The sequence below is a fragment of the Microtus pennsylvanicus genome, chromosome 7, assembly GCF_037038515.1.
Source record: "Microtus pennsylvanicus isolate mMicPen1 chromosome 7, mMicPen1.hap1, whole genome shotgun sequence".
NCBI lineage: Eukaryota > Metazoa > Chordata > Mammalia > Rodentia > Cricetidae > Microtus > Microtus pennsylvanicus.
Genome location: NC_134585.1, coordinates 77549305 through 77571479, shown reverse-complemented (window position 1 = coordinate 77571479; position 22175 = coordinate 77549305). Strand labels below are relative to the sequence as shown.

Here is a 22175-nt window from a genome sequence, read left to right as displayed (position 1 = left end):
TTGAATGCTTGGTCCACAGTTAGTGGAACTATTTGGGAAGGATCAGGAGGTATACCTTATTGGAAGAGGTATGTTATTTGGGGTTGGGCTCTGTGGTTTCAAAAGTCCATACAATTGCCAGTTAGTCTCTGCCTTGTAATTGTGGGTCAGGATGTAATCTCTTAGCTACTATTCTAGTACAATGGCTGCCTGCAGCTCCCTGCCATGATGGTCATGGCCTCACCCTCTGAAACTATAAGCCCCAATAAACTCAGAACTATCAGTTGCCTTGGTCATGGTGTCCTTCTGGAATGTTGGGATTAAAGATGTGCACCACTACCGCCCAGCTGGTCATGATGTCTTAACACAGCAATAAAAAATAAACTAAGACAGCAACAATGCTTAGGCTGTTCATTAAGAACAATTACATAAGATAAATAATGCTACATTTCATTTAATCTGCACAGTAAACCAACAACAAAGCAAAGGGGGCAGAAATGTTATATAATTATTTTTGTATTTTTGTTTATAAGCCTAGTCTTTAATAGCTGAGGCATCTCTCAAGCCAATACAAAAAAAACAGTAACAGAAATTAACAAATATCTTACTTTTATTGTAAATTAAAATCAAAATACGGATACATAAAAGGTGTTCAGTAAGTGGTAATTAAAATAACTATTAATAAGAAAGTAGTGGTTTAAATAACAAAACTTTTACATGCCTTAGATTTTGTAGTAATACATGAAAGTAACTAATTTTATTTTTATATAAGATGATCAGATAAATGCTCTCCACAGACAATTTAATAATATAGTTATCTTTAATAAATCAATTTTTACACAGAGTAGCACTAGATCATTAGTCTGACTTCCTTTGGTTTTTTTTTTTTTTTTTGGAGACAGGGTTTCTATGTCTAACAGTCCTTGGCTATCCTGGAACTTGATTTGTAAACCAAGCTGACCTCAAACTCACAGAGATCTATCTGTCTCTGCCTCCTGAGTGCTGGGATTAAGGACATTTGTTACCATGCCTGGCCTTATTCAAGATTTTTTAAAAAGATATAGGGGTACGTAAAAGAGTATAGCTTTTATACCAAAGAAAAGGACAACATGTTTCAAAGGCAAAAACAATGCTACAGGATTAAACATAATTCAAAGAACAAAGCGAACAATTAATGAACAGATATTTTCCCCTCAGTTATGGTGGTTTGAAAGAAAATGCCCCCCCCAAAGGGAGTGGTACTATTAGGAAATGTGGTCTTGTTGGATTAGGTCTGGTCTTGGTGGAGGAAGTGTGTCACTGTGGGGGCGGGCTTTGAGGTTTCGTTTCTCAATTTTCACTTGGTGTGACAGTCCAGTTGACTTCCTCCTGCACCCTGTCTGCAGGCTGCCATGCTCCCCATCATGATGATAATGGACCGAAACTATAAAGTCAATTAAATGTGTTCTTTTTAAGAGCTACAGTGGTCATGGTGCTGAATTATCAATTGCCTTCCTCCATAGGTGCTCAACTTAGGCTGTCATTCTAGGAAGGAGCATTAAAATTGGCTGAAGATCTTCAGGTGGTAAAACTCAGTGGTCTACGAAGCAGAAGAGTAAGCAAGAGCATAAAGCAAAGCACAGCTGTTCTTTCAAAATGTATATTCCTTATATCTTTGTAGTTGCTTCTCTGACTAAAAGAAAGAAAACAATACAAATCCCTCTTTTCATGTTGCTGACCAGGTTTAGATACAGCAAATAGATCAAGGCCATCCGCAGTTATTAAATAATTTGTCTGCCAGAAAAGGAAAAAAAACTATAAGAACATGACTCTGGGCAGCCTTCTGAATGAAAAGTATATCAATTTCCTGCTTTCATGTATTTGTCTCTCATCCCATCCTCCTTGAACTAACTACTGCTCTTCAGATATGTAATTTAAATGTCTTAAATTTATTTTTATTTATGTATATGTGTGTGAGCATGCAGATGTCCAAGTCTATGGAGGCTAGAAAAGGGTGACAGATCCTCTGGAATTACAGTAACGGGCAGCTGTGAGCCACCTGATGGGGATGATAACCACATTAATATCCTCTGCAAGAGTAACAAGTGATCTTTTGGGGTTTTTTTGTTTGTTTGTTTGTTTTTTTTGTTTTTGTTTTTCGGCACAGGGTTTCTCTGTAGCTTTGGAGCCTGTCGTGGAACTAGCTCTTGTAGACCACGTTGGCCTCAAACTCAGAGATCCGCCTACTTCTGCCTCCAGAGTGCTAGGATTAAAGGCGTGCACCACCAGTGCCCGACCTGTAGCAAGTGATCTTAACCACTAAGCCATCTCTCCAACCTGCTGTTTAAATCTTAAATGGTAGCTTTATCACGGCTGTCTCAGCAAGTGAACTTAGAATCTAGAGTGCCATTATCTAAGTCAGTAGCATCAATCACATCTCTGTGTAAATGTAACCTTAATTTTAAAAAGTCAGACCCTCAGTCACATTAAGCTTTAATTCTGGTTTGGCTAACCATGTGTGCCTAGTAGCTACCATACTGAATGTCACCAATCACAACAGGCATTATTGCTGAGCAACACAATTCTAATGGTTAATGGCCAGATCCAATGTCTCTTTCAACACATCATAGTTTTTGACATAACATACCTGGCAATGGTAAGTACTAAAAGTTTTCAAGGTTTCTGGGTTTCAAGACATTGCCTTAGCAGGCCTGAAGCTCAAAAAAATCTTCCCACTTCAGCCTCTCAAATACAGGAATTATAGGTGTGAGCCTCTGTGGCTAGCAAATATTTGATTTGATAAAAATTCATCACTGTAATGGCAAATGTAGTTCTACCAACACATCTTGTTTGCTTAAGTCTTGAAAAACAGTAATATAAAACAAATGCCCACAGCTCAAGAGTAGCTGGTTGCGACTCACTGACTATGCACTTACCAGTTCCCCAGTCATTCATTCCCGTAAGGCATGCACCAAATTTACCTTCAGCTGGCTAACTGCCTATAAATTCTGACGCTTGCTTTATACTGTATAGGTATTTACACATTTGTTATTAAATAACAGAATTGATTTAGATCAGTTTCCTAAGCTGTAAGTAGTGTGCTTTATGGCTCCATTCAGATGTGTAGCTTCTTTTAACAACATAAGCCCTAATTGCTCTTCTTAAATAAAGGTTCTGAATAAAAATTTTTCATTTGGTGTTTAGTTGGCAATACCTGTGTAAAAAGTAAGTGAAGCAAATGCACAATACAACTTTGGAAATAGCAAAAGTTTCTCTGTGGACAATGAAATGATAATTTCACATTTCATTTCATTTGCTAATATCTGAGTGTAAAGGAAGACAGGATGTGTTCTAAACTACTAAGGTAAATTGTACTCTTGCTTATATATGAAAGAAAAAAAAGCCGTTGCAAGCATAATCAGATAAAATGCTGATATTCCAATAGTCAACTATGAAATTCGGGTTTAGAAACATTTTAATGAATTTTGCATTTGCGGTTTCTGTTATTTCTTCTGTAGAAAATTAGAGAGAATGGACAATTATTGAAGGAATTTTTCTAGATATCTACATATACTGAATTTTTTTTTAAAAAATCAACTGTTTCCTCTGCTCTGTATAGTATTAGTATTAGCTCATTAACTTTAATTATAGTAAAAAGAGCTAATAAAAAACTGGTTACCAAACCTGATGAGATAAAGAACTGGACTATGAACTAGTATTCTTCCTTAGCTCAACTACTGCAATTAACCCAAAAAAAACTCCTGCAGAGAGGCTTATTATCAGTGTATCACAGACAGGCAGACAGACAGATGGACAAACCCATTACCACCAACGTAAGGATATAGGAAAAACAAAAATTTAATTTTGTATTACTATTTTTGCCCCTTTTTATTTTTTCCTAAAGTGATAACCCTTTATAGATGCAGTTTTCCCATGTGAGATTCTGAGGGCTGAATAGATTAAAATTAATCTCAGAAGAGATTGTAAAGTAGCTCACTGGTAGATTGTTTTCCAGTATGTGCGAGATCCAGGGTTCAATCTCTAACACTATGAGAAACCCTGTCTTGAAAAAAACAAAAAAACAAAACAAAACCCCAAACCACAATAAAACCACTCAAGGCCTAATATGCTTATACAGACCCAAAAGTCAGTCTCTTAAGTTTTAATAGTTAAAACTCATCAGAGAAAAAAAAATTGAGATTGGATCAGTTTCCTCATATTTACTATTAAAAAGAAAATACAAAATATTTACTATGAGTACATTTGCACAAACACACAATTACTATAATCTTTAGAAACAAAGGATTTTATTCTTTTGGTTTATGTGTTTCAATAATATATTCAAGAAATAAGACTTTTAAAACACAGCTGGCAAATTCAAAAAAGATTTAGCTGGATCTTTTAATAGTAACTTGATACAAGTCAACAAACTGGTATGAAAGCAATGAAACCCATGATTTCAGAGTTCCGCTGATAAAAATATGCCCCATTCTTCTGGTTCTGTCAAGAGATAGCATGAGGCTGTCACCAAAAATGTTTCACTTTAATCTCTGTGACAGTAAAAACATTCAAAATAAAAAATTTCTACGAAAACTTGTTTTAAGACAATGTGAAAAAGCACTAGACAAATTATTAACTAATTACCCGATGTTTTTGATACCTGAATTGAATACTGCAATTCCTCAAAGAATGTAGTACCTATCCCCTTAACCAAGAGAATTGGCTACAAAATATGACTTCAAACTCACAGTATCTTTGCTATGAATTTTCAAAACAAAAGAATCCATGAGTTTATATCTTAATATACTAAATCTCAAATGCATCTTATTTTTTACTACTCATCTGAAATTATTACGTAAAAAAACTTATATAATAGTCAGAAAGTGGTATGCCTTTAATCCCAGCACTTGGAGTCAGAGGTGGGTGGATCTCTGAGTTTGGGGCCAGCCCTATCTACAGAGCAACAACAACAATAACATTATATAATAATGAACCAACTGTAACATTGACACTTTTCAGTCAGATTGTAAGCAAAAACAAAAAAGGACTCAACTAGAAAAGCATTTTTCCCCTCTGTGTAGACAAACCTGGTGTATACCCATGCTGTCCTGGTACATAGACAACACTGGCCTCTAACTCACCAGTCTCTGTCTCCTGAGTCCTAAAATTAAAGGCTTGTACCACCACCACCAGGTTTAGGAAAGCATCTTTATACTGAATGGTTTCTTTTCTTTTTGTTTTTGTTTTTCAAGACAGGGTTTCTCTGTAGCTATGAAGCCTGTCCTGGAACTCACTCTGTAGACCAGGTGAGTTCCAGGACAGGCTTCATAGCTACAGAGAAACCCTGTCTAGCAGAGATGTGACTGCCTTTTCCCCCCGAGTGCTGGGATTAAAGGGGTGCGCCTACCACCCACTCGGCTATGGTTTATTTTCAAGTCATATTAATACATTACTTCACTCAAATGTAAGCAGAATATAATTTACAAGGGACTTTTGGCCTCATCTAAATTGACAATATTTAAACAAATCAATTAAATCCTTTTCTAGAACAGTTCTATAGAATTTAATGATCCAAGTTGATGCTATCTAATGTAACACTCACTGGCCCAATCTGGCTATTGAGTGAGTACTTTTATTAAATTTCACTACTTTAAATTTTAAAAGCTATACACCAGCTGGCAGCTACTGTACTAGACCTCAAATGATCATTACTAGGTATAATAAATGATTGCACAATAGCCATTTTCCACAATTTTTTTTAATTTTAGGGTATACTACCAATAGAAAATAAAAACGTTAACTGCAAAAGAGCCTCAGCCAGGTGAGACGATACTCAGCACAGGAGATTACGGATCTACATATTATTTCCCTTGAAGACAAGAGTAAGAGGTAGAGGTGGGAACATAGTGATGGGTCTTGACCCTGTGTAGTGTCCTAATGAACAAAAATATTACTGAAGTCTCATCACAGCAATAGGAACCTTACCTAAGACAAACACTAAGTATAAAATTTTGTGTAGAGTTTCTATGAGGTTTTAACATAGTGAAAACTCGAACTAAAACAAAAATTTATAAGAAAATGAACATTCTCTTGATGTTCAAAGTACAAAGATAGAGTTTATATAGAAACAAAATAGAAATTCAATTATGATAAATAAGTAAGCTGAGCACTCAATATAATTTGTGCGTCAAAGCTTGAGTGTATTCAATTGGAGAGTTTATATTATTTAGTAGTATTTGCCACAAACCTTTTTATCTAGTACAAAAATGTGCAGGATCTTTTGTATTTTGTAGCTATATATAATCTTAGTTCAAATTGATAACTATGTCAAGTCTCTGGGAAAATGACAAAGACAGCTATAAATTTATTTAAGCATATCCACAGTCTGCAAATGGCACTACAGTTCAGTATTTGCAATGCACAAATAAATTCTTCAATGAATGCTCAATCCTAGAAATTCATCACATAGTGTAAGACTTCAACTATGCAGGCACACAAACTCAGCTTGCTGTTATTTTAAATTAAGATTATGGAAATATCTGTAGGTTAAGATAGCTATCTTCCTATCCCTTCTTATTTGAACAAAAGAGGAAAAAGAGGAGAATAAAATGAATCTATGAAGCATGACCAATTACCTAGATGTTGGGCCAGCCTGTAATACAAGGTCTCATTATATAACCTGGGCTGACTCTAGATCTTAAAGCCCTTGCCACACCCCAAGTTTTAGAATTATAGAATGTGCCACCATGCTCAGCAAAATGAAACAATCTTAAAATTACACCAGAAAAGGAAAAAATAGCATAACTATTTCCTTAATAATCAAAATATAAGAGTCAACTGAAAAGGCTAAGATAGCAACTAATAAAAATGACCAGATCTTTAGCATAGTCAGTGAGATTTTAGAAATTTAGAAGTATTAGATTGGCCAGAAAATTTAAAACAATTTGACATTACTTATCGACTTGTGCATTTATTGAGCATAAATAGTATGCCAGGCGCTAGGGACATAAAGTGAGTAAAATGGTAGTGACACATAATTTAACCACTGCACTGATATGTTCAATGACAGGAGCTGTAAAATGGAAAATAGCCTATTTTGCAAATGGTCCATGTAGCACAAATAATAAAAACCCATAGACAGATATTTGGGTTCAAGTTGAAGATCAAAAAAGTAAAGCATTCAAGCCATTAGAGAATTCTTAGCTCTACTAAGGCCCAAAGGCTCAGCGTGACCATAGACTACAATGCTCTCCACCAACCTCAGACTGCAATGAGCTCTTAGTCTCCTCCATCCTAATATACCTCTCTCCACCCAGCCGTATCACTCCTATCCCCACCTCCCTAGTGCTGGGGTGTGTGACTCCTTTATAGATCTCATATGTAAAGGTGCTGGGCCCTTTTAGACAGATTCAATCTGAGCCCAGGGTGGCCTTAAATCCTGGAATTAAAGTTGTGCACCACCACTCCCTGGCCTCTAGTGGCTTAGCTGTTCAGGCAAGCTTTATTTATTAAAACACAAATAAAATATCACTATAGTCACAAATGTGAAAGGACTAATTCACTAAACTTACTTATTTTAAAAAAGAAAAAATGTGGTAGTACATGCCTGTGATCTCATTACTTGGGAAGCTGAGGTAAGAGTGTGACCTTGAGAACAACCCAGACTAAAAATGAGATGCTTTCAAAGAAAGAGAAATGGGGGATGGGGCAACCTTTAAACTTTAGGATTCTACATAAATATAACTGTTCCTTAGTAGAGTTAAAGGATTGTCCAATTTGCCAAATACTATTCATGGAGAAAGACAATATTAGTGTTATTAAAACTAGACACAGAAGTACAAAAGAAATGTGGTTCATAAATCTTCGAATAGTTCAATATGCCCTAGCTTAAGACAGACAGAGAAAGGTCTAGCAGGACTTATAAGGGACGGAAAATGGAAGGTCTATTTCATTCTATAATCAAAAGAAAATTATTGAAAGAGTTTAAACGCATGTGCATTTTCCTACCCTACACTCCCTTTTCAGAAAATAATTGTCATCCCTAACACAATCCCATTCCTTGAGTTACATAGTTGAATGGATCAAGGTGAATAAGGCCAATCAGATTTTCTCAAACAAGCATTTGAAACTGTGGCACAGGGTATACTGTTCAACTAGCAATGGACTTACAGGCATTTGATGTGTAAGGCTAAAGAGATAAGAGAACACAGAATCAATGATAGAGAAGAAAAGGGCGGCAGGGAAAGAAGGCATTCAGTTTTCTGTTTAGTACTATGGGGACTAGGGTCTCCACCTTATCCTTGGATTAAGTGAAATCTTCCTGTAGTGCACACACGTCAGCTAGCTAGCCACAGGCTCCCACACATGCATGTGTGTGTGTACATATATATAAAACCAGGTTTGTGCAGGGTCTTTAAAGCTTAAACATGAAAGTTACAGGAAGTTGAAGTAATATCAGTTGTCCCTAGGATTAGAAACAGAAGACTACCGATGTCGGTGAGAGAATAATTTTAATGGTATAATTGATACGAAGTCATATTTAGATAAGTTAAAGAAGTGGAAAGTAAAGACAAAAAAAGTAGCTAAAAAATTTCTTTAAATGAATGTGATTATAAAAGAAGTCTGAAGGATCACGATACTAAAAAGCCTAATAAAAAGATGAAACATGAATTTATTTTCAGTTAAGGGAGAATAAAAACCTTAGACTGCAAAGAATAAAATGTAGCTATTATATAGAATGGAAAAGACCAGCAAATTATAGACATAGCAAAGCTCTTGCCTGGACTGATGCATAAACTGGACACAAAGAACCCGCAGAGAGGACTGCTGAACTTGCCTAAAGGTGAGATGGTCTTTTGGGATTCCTGATTCATGAAAGAGTCTGCGAGACATTCTGCAGGACACAACAGATAGTGACTGAACTGCCTTTGAAATTTCCTGCTTCATGGAAATGTCTGCTGGAAACTATGGGCCTGTAGGCCGAAGATGGATGCCCCAATGGTACAGAGAAACTTTGGGTGACTGTCCAGGCAGCGAGATGTCTCTGTCATTTCTAGAGTTTTGGATTTCTTGTTTGCTTAGGTAATATTATATCCTTCTGGAGTCTTTGATGGAGTTAAAGAATATATAGATAGTTATAGTTTTCCTTAGTTATGAAAAAAGATAAAATAGATGTAAATATTGTAACTTTTACTTGATAACTGTTTTGTTATATGTAATTTTGCTATGTTAAAGTTAAAGCCTTCCTTTTTTTGTTGTTGTTTAAACAGAAAAAGGGGAAATGATGGAGGAAGGTCATTGGTTAAACAATAAACTGCCTTGGCCCATTTTATTGGTTAGAACATAGGTGGGTGGAGTAAACAGAACAGAATGCTGGGAGGAAGAGGAAGTGAGCTCAGAGACGCCATGCTCCCCTCTCCCGGGCAGAGGCGATAGCTCTGCTCTCTGAGGCACACGCGATGAAGCTCCAACCCAAGATGGACATAGGCTAGAATCTTCCCGGTAAGCACACCTCGGTGCTACACACATTATTAGAAATGGGCTAGTCCAGGTGCGAGAGTTAGCCAAGAAGAGGCTAGATATAATGGGCCAAGCAGTGTTTAAAAGAATACAGTGTCCGTGTAATTATTTCGAGGCATAAGCTAGCAGGCAGCCGGGGTGCTGGGGACGCAGCCCCGCCACTCATATTACTACATCTAACCAACTCCAGAAATAAACTGACAACCTATGCTAATATGTAAATAACTGATTCAAAATCATACAATACTGTCTACTAACATAAGAATTAAATATTAATTACTTAATAACAAAGTATTAAGTAATTTAAGACAAATGGAATGGAAAAACGAGCAGTTTTATCAACTATTCACATAAGTAATTCTCATTATTTCTACATTTACACTATGTTAACTAACATTTAAATGCCTAGCATGTGTGGGATTTACATGTTTTACCAACTGCCTAGGGCTTTTTATTTGGAAAGTTTACAAATCCATAGACAGAAATTATACTTTCATTATTTTTACACCAAACCTGCAACAAATAATAACTGCAAGCTTGTAGATTATGATTCTGAATATATTCCAAAATGGTAAAAGATTTATAACTGTTCCTCCTAAACAACCTCCTGAACTGAAAGTAACTATTTAGAAACTGAAAGAAGATATTCACAATAAACAGGTTTAGAATAAAAAAATAAGAAACTCTTACAAATCAAAACAAACAAAAAAAAAAAAGAAAAAGTGGGCAAGAGAGAAAAGAGATTCAACTGAAGAAAAAAAACATAAAAGGTCAAAAAACAAAAAGAAAATTTCCAGGGCTCCTGGAGAGATGGCTCAGTAGTCAAGAGCACTTGATTCTCTTCCAGAGGACACAAGTTTGGTTCCCAACATCCAAGTCAGGAAGCTCACAACAATATGTAACTCCAGCTCCAGGGATCCAAATGCTTCTTTTTAGCCTCTGTGGGCTCCTGCACTCAAATGCAAATATCCATATTGAACACATACACACCTATACATACTTCAAAATAATAAAGCTATTTTTTAAAAAGAAATATTCTATATCATGATAATCACAAAGCATCATCAAGATCAAGAGACAAAGTATTATGGCCCTTTGATTTGTAAAAGTTAAAAATGATAATATAAGGTGTTGAAAGGACAGGTAACAAAAGAACCTTTACTTTCATGTATTTGTTGGCATGATTATAAATTCATATAACCCCAATGAAGTTCAGTATCACATCTTAATGCTAAAAGCATTAGCTGCTCTGTAAAGCATCAAGTGAACCTCCACATACACTTTCAGCCTTCATAAACACAGGAAACACGCTGTCCATAGTATCTTTACTCACCATTATGAAAAGCAAAAAAATAAATAAATCACCAATAAGAGTTAAATATTCAAATATCAAACAATGGGAGATATCTATTCAATGAAACTACAGTCAATGCTGTTACACTACATCAACAAGCAATAATATGAATAAGTTTATCTAAAGTAGGTAGAAACCCAAGTTAAAAAGATTATATTCAATGCAATTGAATGCCTTACTGAGAAAAGGTACCAAACCACATGGTTAAACATAGATAAGAATTATGGATTAATTTAGGTTGTAAGAGGTGTTGGTAATAAGCCTGAACAATAGGCCAAACAGTTTGTAATTAATATAAGCCTCTGTGTGTTTCTTTGGGACTGAACAGCTGCAGGGCCGGGCAGGACAGAAACTTCTGTCTACAGCGCAGATATTGTGAGGAGGGAATAGTGGTGGTCCAGGAGCACTTACTATGACAAATAATGATTCAGTACAGTATGCCTAAGGTTAAATAAAAGAAAAAAATTGTGTGTAATTTGTTCAATGAAAGCTCTCAAACAGCCAGAATAGCCATCCCTTTGTAACTAACAGAAAGACTAAGGTATAAAGTATGTGCTACTTAACACATATCAGCATACTAGGTGGCATATCTTCTACAAGGAAAAGTAAATTCCAAAGTCTGTCATAATTACTTTCCAATAAATTAAAATGCCTATGTGCTAAGACAGTAAACCATTAACTAATTAGACAAAGTAGACATTGCAAATCTTTTATCTACAAATTTAGTGTACAAATCTACACTCAATACTATATACTTCTTGTATATCAGTTCATCTTTATAATGTATCACTTTAGCATATATGAATTGGGTATTGTAAACAGTTGACAGGTAATTGAAGACATGCAGATACCATGCCATTTCACACACAAGAGTTAAGCATCCAAGAATTCTGAGACCTAGAGGTGTCATGAAATGAATTCCCTACTGATTTCAAGGAATAACTGTAATAATATCATCTAGACATATCCTTCAATACAATGCAAACGCTATATTGTTTGGGGAATGACATGAAAAACGTTTGTGCGTGCACAATACAGATGGAGTCGGTTTTAACGATTTATTTATTTTTACTTTATGTGCACTGGTGTTTTGTCCACATGTTTGTCTGAGGGTGTCAAAACACCTGGAGCTGCATCACAGACAGTTGTGAGCTGTCATGTGGGTGCTGGGAATTGAACCTGTGTTCTTGAAAGAGCAGCCAGAGCTCCTAACCACTGAGCCATCTGTCCACCCCCACCTCCTTGTTTTGAGATAGTCTCTTTATGTAGCTTTGGCTTTCCTTGAACTTTATGCAGATCAGGTTGACCTCAAACTCAGAGATCCAAGCACTCGGGAACAGAGGCATTTGGTCGAATCCCTGCATGAAGAATCCAAGGATACAAGGGTTAATAGTAACTGCATACATAGGGCAGTAATTATAATGAACTTCTCATAAAATGATCAGGACAGTCCTCATTGTAGGTAAGAAATGGAGCCTCTTATCAGTATACCGAACACCTTCTAAGTGCCAACACAGAACTAGGTTATACACAAACTTAAAAATTAAACTATGAACTTGAGAAATCAATCTTTGGCAGATTTTCAACGAGCTTTTAATGTCTCTCATCAGAAACAGTCATTGTTAAGAGAAGAAAGTCTGGAGTAGGTTGTTTATATGACTACTCTTTGTGGAATAGTGTACCCTATTTGAAATTAATCAAGCACAGTTAAATTATACACTACCAAATGAAATATGAACAACACTTTTCCTGTTTCTAGCGGGATCTTAGAATTCACAACAAAGCTAACTCTGATTAACAACATTTAGACCAATTTTTAGAAATTGTCATACAACACTGGAATACAAAACATCTATGAATCCAAAGAACTGAGACAACTTAATGATGTAATTGAAAACACACAGATCAGAGTTCAAATTTAAAGTTAACAGCATAACCATAGGAAATTTACTTAACATTCTTGTTGGTTGGTTTCTGGTTTTTGTTTTTGAGGCAGGGTCTCATATTTAGTCCTAGCTAGCCCAGAACTCACTATTTAGACTGACCTTGAACTCAAAGCAATCCTCCTGCTTCTGCCTCCTGAGCGTTGGAATTAATGACAAGTGCTGTCATACCAGTCAACTTAACACTCCTAATTCATAAAATGGAAGTAAAACAACTTACCTTACTAGTGTATTGTGAATATCAAATAAAATACACAAGATACCTAAGAACAATGGCCAACATGTAGCAAATAATAAATGCTATCTGTACTTTCATAAAACTCTCCACTCATACAAAAGCTATTTGTGCTATTCTAGAAAGTAAAAAATCCTTGTCATATTTAGATCCTTCAATATAGTTTTGGTAGATATTCAGTTGACATTAACGTCTGCAATTCAAGGCTAAGTACCAAAACTTTTCAATTGAGCAAATTCCTTTACCCAGGAAACTTTGATGAAGGTGATGAATCACCAATATCAGTAAGATTATTTAAATATTTGGTTCTACTCAAATTTAAATATTTGGATTCTCTAAAATTACTGCAATAGCCATTTGGAGATTTTTAATACTTTTCATTAATCCCAGTTTTCTTAAAAATAAAATGTAGGGTTTTTGGCCTCACAAAAATAAGGTTCCTGCCATGCTTCTAATGAAAAAATATATATATATATATATATATACATTATGATATAAAAGCTGGAAACTGCCAATGGAGTTTAAATTTTTTGATAGCCTATTTTTGTTGTTTCTGTAACAAATATTCTTCCATACATCTTACCTTCCAGTCTCTGGCCATCAAAGCTCCTGTTCACTCTCCTAATTCCTCCTTGTTTACTAAGTCTCCGTGTTACTAGCAAGAGTCAAAAGTGTTATTCACAGAAACACTACAGTAAGTATGAAGACAAAGTAATGGTTTCAAATGTATAGCTTTACCTGTCTAGAAGCAAACATTATATTAAGACAATTCCAACTCCTGCAAACTACTCCAAATTCTGCAGTATGATTAAAAAAGAAACTGGATGTATGTTTACAAACAAATATTTCATTAAAGTTAAACCAATGTCTAGAGTGAAACAGTATTCCCAAGACAAGATATGGTAAAGTAACAGTGTTCGGTCATTAAACACGTTTAAAATTGGTTACATAACTTAATATTTAAATACTTAAAAGTGTGCTTGACAGATAAACATCGAGAAATTCATATTAAACTAGTTTTCAGTCTAAAAAACTTCAAACAATTTAGAAGCTTTAAAAATATAACTAAGTAAACTTTTGACAAATATTGAATAAATTACATTTGTTTCATGACCAAATGAAATAAATATTTGAATGAAGTAAATTTTATGGTCATGTATCTTAAGTGATGTAGATAAATATTTTAATAAACAGTATAAACTTTATATGCAGTAACTTTTATTACAACTGAGACTACAATAAACCAAGAAAAATGTCTTAGATATATATTGTCAACGTAAAGATTAATATTAAAGTAACACTTAATAAGAACTATTATTTTTTCAGAGGGAGTTATTCTTTCTTTCTTTCTTTTTTTTTGGGTGGGGGGTGGGGGGATTTCAAGGCAGGGTTTCTCTGAAACTTTGGAGCCTGTCCTGGAACTAGCTCTTGTAGACCACGCTGGTCTCGAATTTACAGAGATCCGCCTGCCTCTGCCTCCCGAGTGCTGGGATTAAAGGCGTGCGCCACGACTGCCCGGCTGAGTTATACTTTCTTAGTGAAAAGCATAACTGCATCTGGTGTTCCTTATTTTGTTTCCATTATTTAAATTGTCATATTTAAAGTTCTTTTTCATTCTTTAGCGTGCTTGTTACTGCCAAAACTGACCTTACTAACAAAAAAGGCCCTAAATATAATTTAATAAACACAAATTTTTTTTTGCTACAAAATAAGTACCATTTATGCCAACCTCCAGAAAATACAAGGACACCATAAAATTTATAATTCTAACAGCACTGATAGAAAAATGTCATTTTAATGGCATGTTATCAAAATCAAAGTGTGCTTTTCATGTTTCAAAAGTAGGCAATATATGCTCTTTCCCAAAACTTCAGGGCATTTTTCTTTTACAAGCATGCAAATTAAGAACAGAATCTATTCATTTAGCAAATGTATGCTGTGAAGAGCTGCTTACTAAGAGCTAATTGTAATTAAAATGTTATATAATGACATTTTCAAATGACAGGAAATTCCACTTTGCACTTCCAAAGGATTCCACAGGCACAGTAATGTACAGATGTTCCCTGCTCAGGTCTCTAACTTAAAGATGCACCAACTATCATGGCAATGTACTTACGCTTACATCTGATGGCCCAATATACTAGGCTTATGCTGGGACCTAAGGCAAAGGCATTTCAAGAAGAAATTTACAGGGAGAAGCAATGAATAATTTTATTATCATAATTAACCCTCTAAGAGTCACGTGTTAAAAAAATGAACTGTCCAACTTTTCCAGAATTAACGCAAGTGCTTCAGTCCTCTCTCTAAGCTTTGAGTGGCCAAAATATGAGTATATTAAAACAAACCAAAAATTAACCAAAATCAGTTTAGAGGCAAAATTTCAATCCAGATGTAAACATCTCTTGAATACTCCAAAGTAATGAAACACAATCAACAGTGTATAAACTCAAGTCTCCGACACCACCGAGATCTCAAAACAAAAATCGTGCTTACATCATCAAATATTTAGCTGGAAATAGGAAAGAATAATATTGTTCCGACACCAACCACACTAATTACGGCATCTACTTTGTTATCTTCTGCGGACATGTGCTGCCTAACGTTTTCACTTAGTGAACTGTTCTCTGGCTTGTAAACAACTTCTGGTGCTCTTTCTCTTGTGTCCAAACCGGAGGGAAAATAAAAGTATGGGAAAAAAAACCCATCAGCATCTGAACTTCCGGATCTGAGCAGAGGGAGCCATCCGGGAGGACCACCTATCTCTCCCTGAGTTAGAAAGGAAAAGTCAGGAAAAAGACACGGCCGGCCCGGTCCGCTACAGGCCGTCGGTCACCTGAAGAGGGCTGGCGGAGAGAGGCCGTCACTTCAGAGCGAGCCCTCCGGTGGGCTGAAGTTCTGGGGGGCGCTCTTTGTGCAGTCTGAGGGGAAGGGGAGGGAACCGCCCACAGCCAGGGAGTCATTCAAAGGAGTTCGGGAGCGGGATTGGGGGGGGGGGAGGGAGGGCGGGGCGGTGACACCGGGAGGGGACCCGCGTGAGCACACGGCCCCGCCCGCGGGGACGGAGGGTCCCTCCGCCCGGTGGCCTCCGAGAGCGCGCGGGAGACCGGTCCCGGGCGTGGGGCAGCCGCTCCGGACTGACTCCACGCGAGTTTCCGCACTTAGCGGGCCAGGGGCGCGGTGAGCAGCGTCCCCGAGCCCGCGGCCGCCATCCCCGGCCCCCCCCCACCCCAGCCCCGCTTTCCCAGCCGGCGCTCCCGCAGGGCCGCGGCCCTTACCTGCAGCTCGGTGAGGAGGATCTCCCCACGGTCGGGGTTGGACGCCATGGCGCTCCGCTCGGGACTCCGCACCTGAAGGCGGCCAGCGGCGCAGCCGAGGGAGAAGGCGGGACGGGAGCCGGGCGGGGGGTGAGGACCGGAGAGAAAGCAGCAGCTAGGGAGTCATGGAGGCGCGGCCCGACTGCAGGCGCGGCTCAGGCGGCCCGGCTCATGGAGAGCGGCGGGGAGCGAGGGCCCTCGGCGCGGCTCCCCCTCGCCGCCCGCCGCCGCCCGCCGGACTCTGTCCCCTCAGCCGCTCCCTCAGGGCGACGCCGGGAGCCGCCTCGGAGCTCTCGGTGCGGGGAGCAGCGGCCGCGGCGGCAGCTCCCCCTGTCGCACCATTTGGCTGTCACCGCGTCGCAAAAGCTGCCTCGCTTGGCGGCCGCCGGCGCACGTGACGGCCGCGGCCCCGCCCCCGGCTGGGCGGGGTAAGGGAAGATGCGGGGGATGGCGGGGACCCCCGGCCAGCGGCGCGGGGCGGACGGGCTGGGCAGGGCCGGCTCCGGGCGGGCCGGGGTGACACAGGGGCGAGAGACCTGGGCTCGCGTCGCCGGGAGGCGGGAAGAGTGTGCAGGCCACACCCACCTCCGGCCGCGTTTAACGGCCCTGTGTGAACGCTAGGTCTGGGCGCTGGCGGCGGGTCGGGCCTACGCTCCCCGGGCCTTTCTCCGGAGCTGCGCCCTGACCCGGCCTGCCCCGCGCTGCCCCGCGCTGCCCCGCGCTCCCTCCCCAGTCTGTCATCCTCCTGCCTTTCGCTCGTGCCCCTTCGCCACCAGTCAGGTGCCCCGCGAGCCGGGCTGGCCTGGAAAAGGCACTTTTCGAAAAAAGTCGGAGGGATTAAAGCGCCCACAACTTCTGAGTGCAATTCCTACAAGCTGCCTTTTCCTCGAGCGCTACTCTGAACGGTGGTTTGGGCTGGGAAACTACCGAGCGCAAAGTTGAACTAGCTCATTTGTTGCTTTTTTGTTTTTTTAAACTAAGTTTAATGGAAAGAGATAGGCAGAATCAAGGTCCGGAGTGGACAAAAGCCAACTGTGCTTAGGGAGGGATCAGGGAGAACTCAATCGTCTACTTAGTAACTAGCTTAGTCTTCTAAAAGTAACACTTTGTTTCTCAAGTATGCACAGAGTCTCAAAACTGTAGCTTTTGTTTTGTCTAATCAGTGAATGGACATCCTCTGCATTTGCTTCACTTGGGCATATCCTGAAGCATAAGTATACAGTGCTGGTTAAAGCTGTGTGGACAAGGTGGTCATGGATATTTAGGTAAAGATTAGGAGTTAAAAGGCAGGCTTTAGGTAGGTAGCGCCGAGTTGGATGAGTATGCTTCAAAAAACATTGATGATTTAGAGTTCGGTGACTGCAACTCACAATATATGACAAAGTCTGGCGCATTCTTCAAAAGTTTTACTATTTATATTTAATGAATTACCTAAATTGAAAATGATAAAAGTAACAAGTACTTAAATATTAAATTACGTAATAATTATTAGAATGTGTTTAGTGGCTAATACTGTTTCACTTCTAAACATTGATTATAACTTTAGTGAAATATTAATTTGTAAACATACATCCAGTTTCTCTCTCTTTTTTTGGTTTTTTGGTTTGGTTTGGTTTGCTTTTGGTTTTGGTTTTCGAGCCAGGCTTTCTCTGTGTAGCCCTGGCCATTTTGGAACTCAATTTGAAGATCTCAAACCCAGAGATCCACCTGCCTCAGCCTCTGAAGTGCTGGGATTAAAGGTGTGTGACACCACCACCTGACATCCAGTTTCTTTCTTAATCATAGTGCAGAATTTGAAATAGTTTGCTAGGTCTGGAATCGATTTTTAATAACCTTTGCTTCTAGAAAAGCAAATCTGTACATCTGAAATACATTACATTATCTTCATACTTGCTGTAATATCTGTAATGTTTTTAACTCTTGCTAGTAATACGGAGTCTTATTAATCAAGGAAGAAACAAGGAACTAACAGCACTTGGAAAAGCCAGGATAGATAATTACCTTCCCTAGAAACTATAGCCAGGGGGAGTTAGACTCTGGAGTTATAAATAAGATTAAGAAGGGTGGGGATACTTTTGGGGAAGCAGTGTTGTGTCCAAAACAACTATAATGTGATTTTAAATGGTAGGTACAAAGTGTTAGGGGGAGTTAATATATGAGTAGTATGATTTTTATTGTAAAAGATTCATAACAAACTTTAACATTTAAAGTGTCAATTCAGGGATACTGGATGCCTATTAAAATATGTATGTGCGCACGCGCGCGCGCACACACACACACCCCTATATATATTTGCCTTACTCCAGGAAAGATGTGATATCCAGTATACACATAGTAAGTGCTTAACTGTTAAATTAAGAATAACTCATGTAATGCCAGGTGTGGTGATTTGAAGAAAATGGCCCCCAAAGTGAGTGGCACTATTAGGAGATATGGCCTTATTGGAGGAAGTGTGTCACTGTGGGGACAGCCTTTGAGGTCTCTTTTGCTCAAGCTTCCCTCAGTGTGACTTTTAATCAACATCTTGTTGCCTCTGAGTCAAGATGAAGGACTCTCAGCTCGAGCACCACTCTGCCTGCACACCGTCATTGTTCTCGGCCATGATGATAATGGACTGAACCTCTGAGAGCAAGTCACCCCAATGAACTGTTTCTTTATAAGAGTTGCTGTGGCCGTGGTGTCTTTTTACAGTAATAAAAACCCAAACTAAGATCCCAGATGTGGTGGTGCACCCCTTTAATCCAGCAGTTAAGAAAGCAGAGGTGGACAGAACGCTGAGGTTGTGGCCCACCTGGTCTACATAATAAGTTCAAATCAGAAAGGCTGCATAGTGAGACCATGTCTCAAATTAATAGGAAACAAACTCGTGCAAGATCTTAGAAAAATAGAAACACATACAATGAGCATTGTTAGAAAAACAAATTTAGATCTAAAGAGAAAGTGTTCACATTTCAGCAGCCTGGAATTTTAGATCTAGGCGGCACTTAAATATGTAGTCTACATCTAACAGTAAGTTGAAAATTATAAGTCCTAGTTTGACTAATTAGGAAAAAGATAGTTATCACTAAACAAGACAAAAAAAGAGCTAAGTCTCAGAACCTGCGTTCCATTTGCCACTCTGACTGGTTGTAGTCTACACTGTGCTTTAAAATAGAATCCTCGTATAAACTCAGCGCATTATGCACCCTCAGAATGTTACCACAGGAAAAACTTCAAATGTTTCACAGTTCCAGTGTTAAAACAAGTATGATAGTCCAGAGACAGATATGGGGTTAAATCTAACGATCAGAGAAAAAGAGCAGTAAGCCACGAGAGACCTTTAACCTCTACCAATGCTCAGACTGAAGGGGCGATCCTCAGACTGCGTAGACTACACTGTGTCTCCACACTCCAGTGAGTTCCTGTCTCTTCCTCGTTATAGTCCTCTCTCAGCCCAGCCATATCACTCCTGTCTGCCGCCTTCCTAATAGTGCTGGGGTTAAAGGTATGTGACTCCCAACCACTGAGATTAAAGATGTGAGTTGCTGCCACCACCTTGATCTGTTTCCGGATCAATCTTGTGTAGCCCAGGGTAGCCTTGAACTCAGAGATCCAACTGCCTCTGTCTCCTGAGTCCTGAGATTAATGGTGTGTGCCACCACTCCCTGACCTCTAGTGGCTTGGCTTTGCACTCTGATCTTCAGGCAAGTTTCATTTATTAAAATACAAATCAAATATCGCTACATTGTAGGAATTACTTCTGAGATAAATTTTGCTCTGGAATGGAATACAACCCAAAGTGGAGGCAGGCATAAAAACTTCAGAATCATAGTTTTCAAAGCAAATTAAGCTTAAAATCTGTCACCCAGCTTTTTTTTTTTTGTTGGTGGGGGGCTAAAAGAAAAAAAAATCGTGCTTATCAGACTGATGTATGCTTGGAAAAGTTTTATGGAAATGCTTATTAAATTTGATTCCGAAGTGTGTTCAGATATGTTTCAGCCCCTGCTTATAAATGATTTTAGAGAATCATAAGTTCACTTTATTATTGTTTAATTTATATTTAAAAAAGGAGGAAAGAAATTTAAATTTCTATTAAAGTCATTAAAATACCTAGTTTGTACCACTAGTTATTCAGCACCTTTTAAATGATGTTTTCACATATATTTTAAAGATTTTTAGATAGCGATGACCAGATATATATATCTGGTGTGCTTGTTCCCTAAGGATCCCGGCACCAGCAGCTGGGCAGATTATAAATAATAATTACATCTTGGGCCTGATGGAGTCTTGTCACAGTACTTTGTTTTTTGCATTTTATAGGCACTTAAATTCCTTCTCTGTAGAATCAGTGTATGTAATATAGCTCTTCTATTAGACTTTAATCACTAGAAAGGCACACGTTTTACACAGCGCAATATAGTATTTCACAAGTAGTAAATAACTATGTTCTACATTTCTGAAGGTATAACAATCTTAGCCAGGGCCTCGCTAACCAGAGAATGAACTATTCTGCCCTGGATGCACAGTGGCACAACCTCTAAAGTTACGGGCCTCTTTCTTCCAATCCAGTATCCAGAAGTCTCTGGTAGGCTATTTTCAAGTGCTTGTTACTTTTCTTTCCCACATATATTTCCACAGCATCCACACAGCTTGTATTTCTTGAGTGCCTACATTGCTGTGGGCCAGAAATGCAATCTATGACCAGTGAGCCTTTTAGTCACCCACTATCCCTAAATTTGCACAGAAGACCACACTGTAGGCTGTGGTACCTTTCATGTCAGTGCTGAGTCCATGCCTCATCTTACCCTCCACAAACAAGTTAACCTTGCTCCTTTTCCTGTTATAGTTTGATCATTCTCAGATTCTGATATTTCAGTTGTTATCCCAAATAAAATTATTTGGGAATTTCTTCCAAGTGTATAAAAGGTCTCCTGAAAGAGATATCAGAAAATGCCACTTTCTCCCTTGGTACAGTCACTGAAGTCCTGGAAAGGTGTTTTAAACCATGATTGGAAAGTAAAGTTTTATTTTGTCTGTACAGTTTTTTTTCTTTCTATTAAAAATAATTTTTTTAGCCATATGATATGTTGTTTTTAATTTCTTAACTCTTTTTACTCTTTAGCTTTTTGTCGGTCTCACAACCTAGATCCCAGCTAAATTACACACAAAGGTTTATTCTTAGTTATGAATGCCCGGCCTTAGCTTGGCTTGTTTCTTGCCAGCTTTTCTTAAGTTATCCAGACTACCTTTTGTCTCTGAGCTTTTTCCTTTTCTTACTTCTGTATATTTTACTTTCACTCTTATGCTGTGGCTATCTTCTGACATCCTCCTCCTCTTGTTCTCTTGCTCCTCTAGTTTCTTCTTCTATTTATGCTCTCTGTCTGCCAGCCCTGCCTATCCTTTCTCCTGCCTTGCTATTGGCTGTTCAACTCCTTATTAGACCATCAGGTTTTTTAGACAGGCAAAGTAACACAGCTTCACAGAGTTAAAAAATACAGCATAAACAAAAGCAACACATTTTTACATCATTAAACATTAAACAAATGTTCCACAGCATAAACAGAAGTAACATACCTTAAAATAATATTCCCCTACAATAATATATCCTGTTTATGGTTTTCCCTTCTACTCCTCCCAGTTCCTCTCCACCTCCCCTCCCATTCAGATCCACCCCTTTCTGTCTCTCATTAGAAAAAAAAGAGACAGACTTCTAAAGAATAATAAAGTAAAAAATGAGATAAGGCAAAAATCTAACACATTGGAATAGGACCAAAAAAAGAAAGATGCACACACACACACACACACAGCCCAGATATAAATGCAGAGACCCACTCCTCATTCTGCACACTCAGGAACCCTCAGTCTCTGGAAAT

At 38.5% G+C, this 22175-nt stretch overlaps 1 protein-coding gene across 2 annotated transcripts in view; it reads right to left on the bottom strand.

Annotated features, from left to right (window-relative positions):
- Pkn2 (protein kinase N2) overlaps window positions 1-16418 on the bottom strand; it is a 98561-nt gene extending 82143 nt beyond the window's left edge. For both annotated transcript variants that reach the window (XM_075981174.1, XM_075981175.1), the window contains exon 1: window positions 16285-16418. In XM_075981174.1, coding sequence (XP_075837289.1) covers window positions 16285-16332 — 48 coding nt within the window. In that variant the 5' untranslated portion in view covers window positions 16333-16418. The remainder of the gene's footprint in view (window positions 1-16284) is intronic.
- Window positions 16419-22175: the final 5757 nt, after the last annotated feature.